The sequence below is a fragment of the Monodelphis domestica genome, chromosome 4 (assembly GCF_027887165.1).
Source record: "Monodelphis domestica isolate mMonDom1 chromosome 4, mMonDom1.pri, whole genome shotgun sequence".
Lineage (NCBI taxonomy): Eukaryota > Metazoa > Chordata > Mammalia > Didelphimorphia > Didelphidae > Monodelphis > Monodelphis domestica.
Window position 1 is genome coordinate 82176194 of NC_077230.1, and position 15370 is coordinate 82191563.

The 15370-nt window shown below is 39.3% G+C and overlaps 1 protein-coding gene across 1 annotated transcript in view; it reads right to left on the reverse strand.

The window, feature by feature from the left end:
* Positions 1-1730: 1730 nt before the first annotated feature.
* IGSF11 (immunoglobulin superfamily member 11) overlaps positions 1731-15370 on the reverse strand; it is a 204035-nt gene continuing 190395 nt past the window's right edge. The window contains exon 7 of the mRNA XM_007493726.3: positions 1731-4289. Coding sequence (XP_007493788.1) covers positions 3845-4289 — 445 coding nt within the window. The 3' untranslated portion in view covers positions 1731-3844. The remainder of the gene's footprint in view (positions 4290-15370) is intronic.

The window sequence follows — 15370 nt, forward strand, 5'->3', positions numbered from 1 at the left end:
ATTATAGATCATATCCTAGGAACAGATCCTGTATTCCTTAGTATTGCTGCAGGTGCTGGACCTCAAGATCCCCCTCTTCAATCCCTGGTGAGCCTTCCAGTGCCCCAGCTGCATGTTGCTTTGCTTCGGGGGGGGGTTGCTAGGCTCTCTCTCGTTGTGATGCTCCATGATATTTTGACCAAATTAAATCGTGCCAATTTTGTTGATTTCATTCATCAAGTATTCAGGGGAGAGTATTCTATTCAAGACGCTGGGCTAGATGATGAGGGAGAACCAAAGATGCAGAGGCTGGTTTCTAGGTGTGAACAATCCAACAAGGGTCTGTATGTACAAGAATGCCATGAGTGACAGGGGCAAGTTCAGATCCCAAAGAGTCTTTCTGCTTCCAATCCCTGCACTCTATCTCCTGTGGCCCCCACCTACCCTTGTGCAACCCAGCTATGCAAAAGCCTAGTTCTATACCTTCCCAAATGATTTTATTTTACAAACAGGGAAACTGAAGATGAGTCTCCATCTTCACTCACATCTGCACTCCATCTGGATTTTTGCCACAGACCCTGGGGCAGTGAGGTAGCCCAGTGGATAGAGTGTTGAGCCTGCAGGCAGGAAGATTCATCTTCATGAGTTCAAATCAGCCACATCCTAACTGTGAGAGCTTGGTTTCTCTCAGTTTCCTCATCTGTGAAATGTGACGGAGAAGGAAATGGCTGACTATTGCAAGATCTTAGCCAAGAAAACCCCTGGAAGAGTCATGAAAAGTCAAGCACAATTGGAAATGACCAAACAAAAAACAACAAAAAGATCTGCCAATAGACCACCATAAGCTGAGAGAGGGAGGTAGAGAGTAAATGATTTCCAGGCAAAACAGCTCCCATCCACGTGTCCTCTCCTATCTCCATGCTTTTGCACTGACTTCTCTCTTCTTAGAATGGGCTCCCTCCTCGCCTTTGCCTTTCAGAATCCCTGGCTTCCTTCAATGCTCAGCTCAGACATTATCTCTTAAAGGACGCTTTGCCTGGGCTCCTCAGCTGACAGTCTTTCCTACTAAGGTTACCTCCCATCTATTCTGCACATGCCTAACTATTTACAGACTCTCTCTCTCTCTGTCTCTCTTGTCTCTCTCTCTCTCCGTCTCTGTCTCTCTTCTCTCTCTGTCTCTCTCCTCTCTCTGTCTCTCCTCTGTCTCTCCGTCTCTGTCTGTCTCTGTCTCTCTCTCTGTCTCTCCTCCCATTAGATTGTAACTATGTTTTGTTTTGGTTTTTAATTCCTTTCATTTAGTATGGTATCTGACAGGCAGAATGTGCTTCATAAATGCTTGCAAGATAAATGTTCATCCAACTTGACTGGTCTGTAGAGTTCTTATGGGGGAAAGGACTTAAATGTTAGATCATGGAGGGTCGTAAATGCCAGATGAAGGAAAATAAATATTATTCTGTGGGCAATGGGTAGCCTGAAGAATTTTTTCTGTAGAGTGAAGAGGCATGAGAAGATGATTTTTAACAAGTAATGATAAGGGGATGCAGATAGGTAGTTCAGTGGATAGTGAGGCAGGCTTGGAGACGAGAGGTCCTTACTTCAAATCCGGCCTCAGACATTTTTTAGCTGTGTGACCCTGAGTGAGTCACTTAAACCCAATTGTCCAGACCTTGCCACTCTTCTTCCTTGGAATTGATAATAACAATTCCATCCAAGGAAGAAGGTAAGGGTTCCCCCCAAAAAAGTAATGATGCTTGTTGTATATGAATAAACTTTTATTGAATTTTAGACAATTAGAAAGAATAAAGAAATACAAGAGAAGATTCTCTCTACAGAATGACCGATACAGCTTCCTGAACAACACCTGACAGTGTCTCTTTTACAATGTCAGAGAATTTTCCATTTACTTTATAAAAGTATAGACATTCATTTCATTTATTTAAATTTTTACAAAGCCAAGAGCAATCAAATGGAATATTAAGTAGTACACAAAAGCAAATCCCAATCCGTGCTGATATTGGAATATCTGAGAGGGTAAGGTTTGGAGTCTGGCCTTCTTAAAACTTATCCTGGTGGAGGGAGGAAGTTTTTTCTTCTTTTTTGTGCAAGGAAGGCACAACATCGTGTCAAATCATGGCCCACAAGGCCATCTCCAGAAATGACTTTGCTGATCAAAAAGGATGTGTGTGTTAGGGAGGATGGGAAAAGGTAGTAGAAAGGGAAGGTAAGACACATCCTGGAAGAACTGGCGTTTAAATGAATTATGGATCCAGTATTCTAGAAAAGCTACATATTAAGTAATCACATCCCAGAAGTAGCTACTTGTGCTTTTAGCAATCTGATCTGATTAAGGCTCCACAGTTCCCTGTGGGCAGGTCTACACAGCACAAAATAATGTGGACAGCTGGCAAATTTCCCAGTGAATCTGGGCTGTGTAGAGACCCAAGCTGGTTCATTCTGGAGAAAAAGAATACTTTTACAGTGGTGTGAGATGCTTTTGGGTAAACCCCTGTGCAAAATGGCAACCCTGAGCTGTTACAGAGATTGGGTAGGTCTTCCTTACTGTGAACAAGCCTATATCACAAACTGAAAAAAACACCACAAGTATCTCCTCTTTCCATTGGTCTCTGCCTTTTCTCTTTACCAAAAAAAAAAAAAAGAGAGAGAGAGATTTTTCTCTTTAAGAAACAAATTATCTCTACCTCCCTTCCAATTGTCTAGTAACATCTGTCAAATGAGAATTAAGTTATTTGCCTCAATACAAGAGGTATTATGTGCTGTCCTCCTCAGGTGACAACAAGGGAGACCCACAGACAACCCAATACAGAGAAATTGCCCCATAACGCTACAGTCCCAGAAGGTTGTCTTCCCTGAACTGCATGAACCGCAAAATAAAACATAAAATAGCTCTTAAGTGATGAAAATGTTACCTAACTTCCTAAGCAAAAACATTGATTCCCAAACCTCTTCTTGCTCAGCCTCACACCCTCCTATCCAAAAATAGTCCTCTTTCCAAAATATTTTCTCCCTAGGGGAATAATGAATAAACAAACAGCTATGGCGGCCAAGGCCATAAAACCAATCCTAGAAAGAAAAAGCAGTCATCAGTCTGCAACTACTAGAGATATAGCCTATGAGATGGTTCAAGAGAAGAGATAAATAAATAAATACAAAGGGAAATCTTGATGGAGCTATCTTCTTTTCTCCCTGCTTCTCATTAAGTGTTGTTCTCTGAGTGTGTGTTCTGGTCACTGTGACTTCTGGGGGACTCAGTATTAACAGTTTCTGCCCTCCCTCCCTCCCTCCCTCCCTCTCTCTCTCTCTCTCTCTCTCTCTCTCTCTCTCTCTCTCTCTCTCTCTCTCTCTCTCTCTCTCACACACACACACACACACACACACACACACACACACACACACACACACACACTAGTGGATGGCTAGAACATCACTTCTTTAAAAGAACCTTTCTTCCAAAGTGGTTTTCCATATTCAAACACCACCCTGGCACTTTAGTCATTTTTTTTTAAGAAAGAAAAAAAAAGTAAGTTAGATAAAGATTAGAGAATAATCCCAAGTGAACTGGAATTTGGATTTTACCTGCCCTCTGTACTTCTTCTCTGGACTTGGCACATCTGTGAGATTCAACTTTGTAATAAGAACCTCATGAACTCCACAGGGGAGAATGGAATCTTCATGCTGGGGGTTCTCTACCTGCCTTTTATTTTTATTTCCAAATCCCAAGACAGAGTGATACCCAGCTCTTCCCACTCCATTTTTTAAAACTCATGTGAAGATGAGAAAACCCATCTCTTTTCCAGCATTCTACCCCTTCTCTAGTGATATCTTCTTTTCCTGAACTCTCTCAGCTCTATACTAGTGACCCTGCTCTACTCTGGGCTGGCACCATGACTGGCACTGCACCCATTCTCTCTAGTGTGGTTTGGCTCACAGCATAGGAGTGTGTGTGTTGTGACCGAGGCTTCCGGCTGATGGAGCCGTTGCTCCTGGACGTGGCCTGTGGTGAAGGTGCTTTGTTGGCAGTCACGACCAGAGTTTTCACTGAAGGTGGGACCAGATGGCTTCCATTGGCATAGATAGATGGTATATTGGCACTGCCTGAGTGGAGGGAGAAGGACTGGTGCAAGTCCCCCGGATGACCATAAGACTCCATGGTGTGATGAACTTTGGGGTTGTTGTTCCAGTAGCGACTATTGTAAGTATTAGAAGAGGTCAGTGTGTTGTTCTCTGAAGACGAGACCTCGGCATGGTAAGCTTTGGCAGATGAAGTGCATTTTGGTGGAAGGTCATCTTCCCTGGAAAGAAACAATGACACAATTTCGAATTTAATCAAGATTTGTTTTCTGCTGTTACCCATGAACTCAGCTTACTCAAGCCAAGGCTAAAATCATCTTTGTAACACAAACTCTCTTGTTCTGGCCTCTATGGTTTGAGAAGAACATTGATAAAGCTAGGGAGTGTGCAGAGGAGAGTAACTAGGATGGTGAAGGGCCTTGAGTCTATATCATATAGTTGAAAAAACTGAGCAAGATTAACCAGAGAAGAAAAAACTCAGAAAGGTCATACATTGAGTAAACACTCAATAAATGTTTTTTCATTCATTCATGATGGCCTTTTCAAGTTTTTGTAGTATTAAATGACAACTATTCCTTGAAGAATTGTCACATGGAAGAAAGATTATATTCTATTCAGCCCCAAAGGAAAGAATCAGGAGCAATGAAATACAAAATGATAAACTGAGGCTTGGTGCCAAGAAAAACCTAACCATTAGAGTTAGCCAAAAGTGGAATGGTCTAACTGAGAAGTGACATATTCTTCCTCTGTGGAAGTTTAAGAATATTCATCGTTTATGCTGCATTGAGGATTCCTTTCATACTGGGGTAAGACTAGGTGGCTGCCACAGTCTCATCAAACTCTACTATGATTCTAGTTCAGTCTCCTATGACATTTTAGACTCACAAATGGAATACTAGACAGGGAGGCAGAAAATCTGGCTTCTAAAAGGTAAAAGAAAGAAGAAAAAGACCCATTTATACAAAAATGTAGCAGCTCTTTTTGAGGGAGTAATGAATTAGAAATTTGGAGGATGCTCATCAAATGAGGAATGGCTGAACAAGTTATGGCATATGAATGTTACAGAATACTATTGTGCTGTAAGAAATGATGAAGGGGGTGATTTCTGAAAGATCTGGGAAGACTTATATGAAGTGCTACAAAGTGAAGTGAGCAGAACCAGGAGAATAATTTCTCAATATCAACAGTATTTTAAAGACAATCAGTCTTAAAAGACTTAGGATTTCTAATCAATATAATGGCCAACCACAATTCCAGAAAGCAATGATGGACCTCATCTGTAGATCAACCAATACCATTTTTTGCATTGGAATGGTCTGCCTGAAAGGTGGTGGAACTTTAATCCATTACACATTATTTATGTTACAGTGGGGATTCCTTTCATAATAGTATTGGACTCGGTGGCTACCCCAGGTAAAAAAAAAATTACATGACCAATAAAAAAAAATTCATTTTGCTTGACTATCCATACATGTAACAGGGGTTTTGTTTTTCTTGATTTATCAGTTGCAGGGGAGAAAGGAGGTGGAGGGAGAGAATGCTAATCTTCATTTGCAAAAAAAAAATTTTTTAATTAATAAAAAGAAGACCTAGGTTCCAGTCTACGCTGTAATACTAACACATGCCCTCCATGTTCCAGCCCAAGTGATCTGCTGGCTAGTCTTCAAACATTCCATTTTCTACCTTGGTGCTTCTTCATAGGCCATTGTTGGGAATAGCTTGGAATGCACTTCTCTCAGTGCTTTTTGGAAAACTTGGTTTTCTTCAAGGTTTATTAACTTGTGACACCCACATGAGAAGCTTTACCTGAGACCATCTAGTATTATTCTATTTACATGCTGTAACTCACTGTAGATGTAAACTCCTTAAGGACAGAGTTTGTTTATGCTTTGTTTTCTTTGTTTTTGCCTCCTAGAAGCCAGCCCAGTGCCTTATACATCGTAGGTACTTAATAAATGCCTAGTAAGTAAAATTAAATAATAAATAGATTGGGTTGAATTGGACTCATTGTGCCTCGAAGAAATCACCTAGATAATACTTTAACTTGGGTCATAGACTTAGAGCTGGAAGAGACCCTAGAGGTCCTTAATTATAACTCTCTCTTATTACAGTGAAAGTAACTGAAGTTCAGAGTAGAGAAGTGACCTGTCTAAGATCATATAGGTCACTCAAGTTCAAAATCTGGCATTCCAAATCCTCTATCCCCAATATCAATATGACCATCGGCAGATAACCTCATCCCTCTAAGCTTCAGTTTCTTCATTTGGGGATGGACTAGATGATCTGGAAAGTCCCTTCTTAATTTAAACCCCATGTTCCTCTTCTCCCCCATATGTAGGTTATGAACTTGTGGTATTATCCAGGGTCTCAACGAATACCTCCATTGTTCTACTTTTCCTAATATAAGAATTTTTTAAAAAGAATCTCTTGGACATCACCACTTCAGGAACTAGTTGATAAGTAGCACCAGTGAAGAAGTGATTAACTCGTTTTCTGAAATAATCCAGGTGGACAGGCAGGATTTAATGAGATCAAGTGTGGTACAAGGAAGGAAGTGATGTTTTTCCTCAGAACTATTTGCAGAAGAGGTACTGTTGCTCAAGAGAAAGAATTCTGGATTAGAAGTAACAGGATTTGGCCTTCAATTCTAACTATTCCTCTTACTGCCTGTGTGACCTTGGGCAAGTTATTAATATCTGTGAGCCTGAGTTTCCTCCTTGTTAAAAGAAGGGATTCTGCTAGATAGTGTGTAAGGTCCGTTCCATCTCTAAATCTATGACTTTGTGTGTCATACAAGGAAGTAACAAGAATTAAGAGCAATAATAATAGCTAGCATTTATATGACACAATAAGGTATGCAAAGTAGTTTACACATGTTTTCTCATTTGAGACACATTTCTTGAGATCAAGAAATTTACTGGTCTATTAACCTATTCTTATTCTTAACTGTAGACCATCTTGCCAACTAAATAGGCGCAAGGTTCTCTTTAAAGAGCAATGACCTAAGTGTAAGGATCCACTCTAGGAGAGTTGAAGAAATAATCAAATAATTTTAATTTGCCAATTGTAATTATTAGGTTAATACCTTATATTTATATAGCACTTTACAGCTGAAAATTATTTCCATCCCTCTAATTTGCTATTTATTATTCAATTAAATTTAACAAGCATTCATTAAGTGGTCACCATAGACAAGGACCCTGATAGGTGCTGGGAATACCGAGATAAAAATGGACAGCAGTACCTGCTCTCAAGGAGCATGCCCTTTGCTGGGACAAAAACTTGCCAAAACAGAACTATACTCAAGATAATTTGAGGTGGAGAAGAGCATTAACAGTCAGTGAGATCCCATGAGATAATGAATACAAAGGCCCCTTTGGAAGTAAAAAGTCCTTTTCAAAGGTAGTTGTTACACTGATGAAGATGATGATGGTAATGATAATAATAATAATAATAATAATAATAATAACTAAATGGCCAGAAGCACGACAATCTGTGTAGGATACAGAGCAAGCATTGTTATCTTCACTTTCCAAACATGGAAAGTGAGGTTTTAGACTACAAAGTGACCAATTCTAATTGATACAGCTAATAAGCAATGGAGTCAGGTCTCAAATCCAGGTTTTCCAATTCAAAATCTCATGCACTCTCTTGCTACCACCATCATCTACTAGGCCAGCCTGTTTTACTCCCTTCCAGTTCTAGGATTCTAAGATCTTACAATTCTTTTGATTTATTTAGCATAGTGCATCAGCTAATTTTAGGCCACTGAGTGCTTAAAGCTGTCCAGGTGCTACAGACAAATCCATCAATAAATTAGGATATTGAACCTTTGCTGTTATTTCTGTTCTCAACATAATGATGCATTTCTTTAACAAATACTCACTGTTCTCATTAGTAGTCCCCTTGGGTAAAAAAAATAACTAGACTTAGGAACAATAGCATAAACATAATTTTACTTTTTGCCAGCCTTGTTAAATCAGAGGGACAAGGATTGGTTAAACGCAAAACTGAAACAGAGCAGTCAACATAGACACCACCAGCTAAATGGATGATCACTGATGGCCTTCGGTGGTAATAGCTTCACAAATAAAGTGAAATGAACAGTTGAATTTAAGTTATCCAAATACCTCAAATTTTCAAAATACTGTTACTGAAAAAAAATGTAGCTTACACTATCAAGATGTGTTAACTAAAGCTTGACTTCAATTTACCAGTAAAATAAATGTGTTCCTGGAAAACTGTCTGCAAGTTAAGATCTGTTATAAAATGAGATTTTTTCCCATTAATTTTCATCATAATTTCAGATGAGCTTCCAAGGCAGGATGGGGTCAAGAAAGGAATGCCTCCAAGATATAATAAGAAACACAGTTAAGAAACCTAGCATTTACTTTGAAAAAGACACTATCATTATTAGGTTGCAATCTATACTGCATCTAATTCTTCCACACAACTCTAGTAAGAAATTTTACTCATATGGACGATTAATCCATTTGACCTCAACACATTCATTAAACACAGAAAGTTTAATGTATTCCATCTGCTTAATTTCCATTTCACTGTGAGTTCTCATGGATAATAATATAGGGCTTCTTTTTCTTCATCATACTATATCTGACTTAAAATCTGTAGCATCCAATATTCTATCTCCAATAGTATCATCAAAGAACAATCTGTTGGACAGATGTTATAAACCTAAACAATTGAAGAATATACCCCCAAATCAGATCTTGTTTCACTTAATTTATGGCTCTGCCATCCAAAAATTTGTACAGACTTTCCCTGAGCCCAATTATATTTTCAATCTAAACTACCTAATTGGGAAAATGAATATTAGTATTATCCCACATGAGAAGACCATTAAATGAAAGGTCTAAATATTATTCTTCATCTCTATACATCACATATGAAACTTTCTCTGAATCGTGACTACTGCACTCTCTAATGTCTCATCTCTGAAATGTACCATATTACATGGCAAGCCATACATAATGTTCCTAGTAGCATTGTGGCCAAGAACCTGGCCAAGAGCTACGTGTATAAATTCTTTTTCTTCCTACATAGGTGTCTCTGAAGCTACTGATACAATAATAATCACAACAACTCACAGTTATATGTGGCATTTTAGGATCTATAAAGTTCCTTACAAATTGACAGTGTATTACATCTGCTGGGCTATTCCTGCTGCTTGACAGTTCTTCCATGCTATTCCTATTAATTCCTTAGATCATTCTCTATAGCAGCTGTTGAAACCTTTTCTTCTTTTCTTTCCAGTTGGGGGAGAAAATTCCAATTTCCTTACCACCCACCCTGGATGCGAATAATTTAGCCTCCTATTTCACTGAGAAGACAGAGATCATTCGAAAGGACATCCCCACATTTCACCTCCTCCAAAAGTCTCAGTATTAGTACCAAGTCTCTCTTCCTTCTCTCTGGACCCAGAAGTATTCCTACTCTTCACTAAGGCTTGACTCTTTACCTCAGGAGATCTTAGCCTTTTTATGTCATGGATCCCTTCAGCTGGAGAAATCTATGGATCCCTTCTCAGAATAATATTTTTAAATGTTTAACCTAAAACAGTTTCAAAGAAAAATCAATTATTCTAAAATACTATTATCAAAAAGTTAAAAAATAATCATGGACCCTAGTTTAAGAACTCATGCTCCACCTATACTTCTGCTCTCTTTTCTTCTATCCCCTTGAGAAGTTTGCTCCAGCAATTACCCTTTCCCTTTCACTTATCTACAATTTCTCTCTCTTCATTGGCTCTTTCTTATATGAATACACACAAATTCAAATGTCCCAGTCCTCAAAAAGCCCTCCTTTACGGGGATGTGGCAAAACTGGGACATTAATGCATTGTTGGTGGAGCTGTGAATTGATCCAACCATTCTAGAGGGCAATTTGGAACTATGCCCAAAAGGGCTATAAAACTGCAAATATCCTTTGATCCTATACTACTACTGCTGGATCTATATCCCAAGGAGATCATAAAAAAGGAGAAAAGATCTACAAAAGACATACAAAAATATTTGTAGTAGTTCTTTCTGTGGTGGCAAAGAATTAGAAATCAAGAGGTTGCCCATCAATTGGGGAATTGCTAAACAAATTGTGGTGTATGTTGGTGATGGAATACTATTATGTTTGAAAAGCAGAATGATTTCAGAAAAAGATCTACATGAACTGATGAAGAGCAAAATAAGCAGAACTGGGAGAGTATTACACAGAGCAGCAGCAATATTGTCCACTACCCTCAGCAATTAAATGATCTGGGATAATTCTCAAAGACTTATAATGGAGAAGGCTATGTACCTCCAGGGAGAGGACTGCTGGAATTGGAGACAGATAAAAACATACTATCTTTCACATCAGTGTATTTAAGGTTTTATATGAGTGTGCTCTTATAACAATGACCAATGTGGAAGTGTGTTTTGTATGATAATGCACATATGGCCCAGATCAAATTGCTTGCCATTGGGGTGGGCAGGGGGGAAAGGAGGATTGAAGCAAGGGAAGAAGATAGGTTTGGATCTTATAATTTTGGAAAACGTCTATTGAAAATTATCATTATATGTAATTGGGAAAATAAAATGTCTTTGAATTTTAAAAAAGCCCTCCCTTGACCCTTCTACTTAACCTAGATATAATTCTTTATCTTTCCTTTTCTTTAAATACCAAATTTTTCCAAAAGTTGTGCATATATGATGTAAATATTCACTTTCTCAATACCTACTTTCTTGATACATACAATCCCTTAAGAACCTGGCTCCTGTTCTTTACCCTCCTCCTCATGCCGCTGAAAATGTTCTCTCAAAAGGAGATTTCATCAAATCAGCTGGGGTATTTTTTTGTTTGTTTTTATTCTTCTCTTTCAGCCCTCAGAGGTCTCCTCTTCCCGAATTTTGCTACAGCATTTCTCACCAAGACCAAGGCCCCTCCTCTTGGATATTTTTTTCCCCCTGATTTTAGGGGCAGCATGCTCTTCTAGTTTTCTATCTAACTAAACAGCTCCTTTTTTCTACTTTACTAATACTCTTCTTGACTCAAGACAAATGATCCCTGAAGACTTATTTTCAGCCTTATTCTCTTCTACTCATTCCTTTGTTAACCTAATTCACCTCAGAATTAGTCTAGATTTAAGTATCGTCTCAACAGAGATGACTCCCAAAAATCTCTGTCTTCCAGCCCTCACTCCCATCAGGAACCAGATATCCAGTGGTCAACAAGGTTTCTCCAAAGTTTATCCTACTAATATGTAAAACATGATGTGTTAAAAACTAAGTTTGTTATCCTTCCCTTAAAACTCACTTTTATTTGACTCTTTCCATCAATGGCCACAATATTCCTACAGGCTTCCATATTTAATTTCCTCTCCCTTACTTCTCATAACCAACTTTATATCAGGGAAGAAAGTATTATCCTACTGGTTGATAGCCAGAGAAGAGGAAAGAACCAAAAGTCATAATCAATCAATCAATAAGTATTTCTTAATCTACTTCCCTGGGGATGAAAATACAAAAAATGAAACAATCTCTACTCTCAAGGGCCTTATATTCTGATGAAAAGAGCATAAGGGGAAAAGGTCATCTTTGGCAGAGCCCGAGCACAAGGTGGGAAATGGGTACCTTCACTAAGATATATGCAGACTGGTTTTGCTGAATCTTTTTTTAAAACTATCTTTAGGAAAGGGAAAACTTGCTGGGGAGGCCAATGTAGAAGCATGTATTTGAAAGGAATTTGACATAAGAGCAAAAAGTAGAGAGAGGCAATGTGGCATGCTGAAGAAGCTAAAAGAAGACATAGTTTCAAGTACCACCTTGAACATATACTAGCAGTGACTTTGGCCACATGACTTCATTTGTCAGTGCTCCAGACTATTTTCCAAGTTTCCAAGTTGCAGACAAAATGCCAACCTGTACTGGTGTCCTTCCCTGGGAGCTAGTTATCACCGGTCTGGTCCCTATCACGATCAATAAAAAGTTTTTGTTTTGTTTTGTTTTTTTTAAAGATGAAGAAAGTAGTTGTATTATAATATTAATTGATTCACTCTTTGACCAGGCTTTTGTGCTGCATTAGTGATGGATTCTACTTATCATATATTGTCCCTTCTGAAAAGGGTCTATCTATACAAAAATATTTATAGCAGCTTTTTGTGGTGGCAAAGAATTGGAAGTTGAGGGGATGTTCCTCAGTTGGGAAATGGCTGAACAAACTGTGGTGCATGTTGGTGATGGAACATTATTGTCCTTTAAGAAATTACAAGAGAAAGACTTCCGGTTAAGATGGCGGCTTAGAGAAAGCTAAAGCTCAGATCTCCTGAAAACCCTTCCCGACCGATCTCAAACGATAAGCTCCTAAGGCGCCGAAATTCAAAACGATCAACAGCACAGACCCTGGGAACCCTCCTCCTGGACCTGGACCCGGTTCAAAAGGTACGGCTCCCCTTAAAAGCCAGAACCCGAGATCACTCGGACCTCAGGGGTAGGAGCGCAGAGTCCAAGGCTCCCGGAAGCCGCAGCCCTGCCGGGCTCAGAGAGCAGGGTCCTCTGAACAACAACAACCCTCAGGGCCTTCTATCCTAATCCCGGTGAAAGTTACTGCCTGGGGCTCCCGCTGCAGAGAGCTGGTCAAAACAACAGCAACCCTCAGGGCGGGCAAGACAGCCTCACAGGCTGGATCCTGCTATCCAAGTCGCAGTGAAAGTCCTTGCCCTAGAACTTGGGAAAGCTGCAGCCCATCCCCCCGCAGGCCGACGAAACAGCCTCACGGCCAGCGATTCTGAAGGCAACTTCCTGAAAGCGAGCCGGGGGAGAGTGTGGCCTCGTGGTCAGACCCTTCCATTCCAGTTCCAGTGAGGCATATTCAGTTTAACCCAGGGAAAGCTCATAGAACCAACATCTGCCCAGGACTAAAGCCTCGGATCACCAGAGATAAGAAAAGCTAATCTTCCACATTCAGAAATGGCAAACTCCACAGAACCACAGAAGCCCCAAAATACCAAGAAAAATAAGAAGAAAGGGGCGACTTTGGACACATTCTATGGAGCCAAAATACAAAATACAGAGCAGACAGAAGATAATATAAAAGAAAATGCTCCAAAACCTTCCAAAGGAAATGGAAACTCTCCACAAACCTATGAAGAATTTGAATCAGAAATGACCAAAAAGATGGAAGCCTTCTGGGAGGAAAAGTTGGAAATAATGCAAAAGAAATTCACGCATCTACAAAACCAGTTTGACCAAACTGTAAAAGAAAACCAGGCTTTAAAGGCCAGAATCAGGCAGCTGGAAGACAACGATCGTGTAAAAGAGCAAGAATCAATAAAGCAAAGCCAAAATACCAAGAAATTAGAAGAGAACATAAAATATCTCACCGACAAGGTGATAGATCTGGAAAATAGGGGGAGAAGGGATAATTTAAGAATAATTGGACTCCCAGAAAAGCCAGAAATAAACACCAAACTGGACATGGTGATACAAGATATAATCAAAGAAAATTGCCCAGAGATTCTAGAACAAGGGGGCAATACAGCCACTGACAGAGCTCACAGAACACCTTCTACACTAAACCCCCAAAAGACAACTCCCAGGAATGTAATTGCCAAATTCCAAAGCTATCAAACAAAAGAAAAAATCCTACAGGAAGCCAGAAAAAGACAATTTAGATATAAAGGAATGCCAATCAGGGTCACCCAAGACCTTGCAAGTTCTACTCTGAATGATCGTAAGGCATGGAACATGATCTTCAGAAAGGCAAGAGAGCTGGGTCTCCAACCAAGAATCAGCTACCCAGCAAAACTGACTATATACTTCCAAGGGAAAGTATGGGCATTCAACAAAATAGAAGACTTCCAACTTTTTGCAAAGAAAAGACCAGAGCTCTGTGGAAAGTTTGATACCGAAAATCAAAGAGCAAGGAATACCTGAAAAGGTAAATATTAAGGAAAGGGGAAAATGTTATCTTCTTCTTTTACTCAAACTCTCTTCTATAAGGACTACATTTATATCAACCTATGTATACTAACATGTGGGGGAAAAAATGTAATGTATAAATAGGGGGTAAAGAAAGACCAAATAGAATAATCATTCTCACACAAAGATTCACATGGGAAGGGGAGGGGAAGAAAACTCCTATAGGAAGGAGAGGAAGAGAGGGGGGGGGGGTTACTTAAACCTCAATCTCAGGGAAATCAGCTCTGAGAGGGAAAAACATCCAGATCCATTGGGATCTTGAATTCTATCTTACCCAACAAGGGTAAGGAGAAGGGAAAACCAAGGGGGGGAGGGGGAGAGGGAGAACAAAAAGGGAGGGAAAGAGAGGGGGGAGGGGGAGGGAACAAAAAGGGAGGGACTAAAAAGGGAAACATCAAGGGAGGGGATAAGGGGGACTGTTTCAAAGTAAATCACTGGACTAAAAGGTAGAGCCGAAGAAGAAAAGGTTAGAATTAGGGAAGACAATCAAAATGCCAGGGAGTCCACAAATGACAATCATAACTTTGAACGTGAATGGGATGAACTCACCCATAAAACGTAGACGAATAGCAGAATGGATTAGAATCCAAAACCCTACCATATGTTGTCTTCAAGAAACACACATGAGGCGGGTTGACACCCACAAGGTCAGAATTAAAGGATGGAGTAAGACCTTCTGGGCTTCAACTGATAGAAAGAAGGCAGGAGTGGTAATCATGATATCTGATAAAGCCAATGCAAAAATAGACCTGATCAAAAGGGATAGGGAAGGTAATTATATTTTGTTAAAAGGGACTATAGACAATGAGGAAATATCATTAATCAATATGTATGCACCAAATAATATAGCACCCAAATTTCTAATGGAGAAACTAGGAGAATTGAAGGAAGAAATAGACAATAAAACCATACTAGTGGGAGACTTAAACCAACCATTATCAAATTTAGATAAATCAAATCAAAAAATAAATAAGAAAGAGGTAAAAGAAGTGAATGAAATCTTAGAAAAATTAGAATTAATAGACATATGGAGAAAAATAAATAGGGATAAAAAGGAATACACCTTCTTCTCAGCACCACATGGCACATTCACAAAAATTGACCATACATTAGGTCACAGAAACATAGCACACAAATGCAGAAAAGCAGAAATAATGAATGCAGCCTTCTCAGATCACAAGGCAATAAAAATAATGATTAGTAATGGTACATGGAAAACCAAATCTAAAACCAATTGGAAATTAAACAATATGATACTCCAAAACCGTTTAGTTAAAGAAGAAATCATAGAAACAATTAATAATTTCATCGAGGAAAATGACAATGGCGAA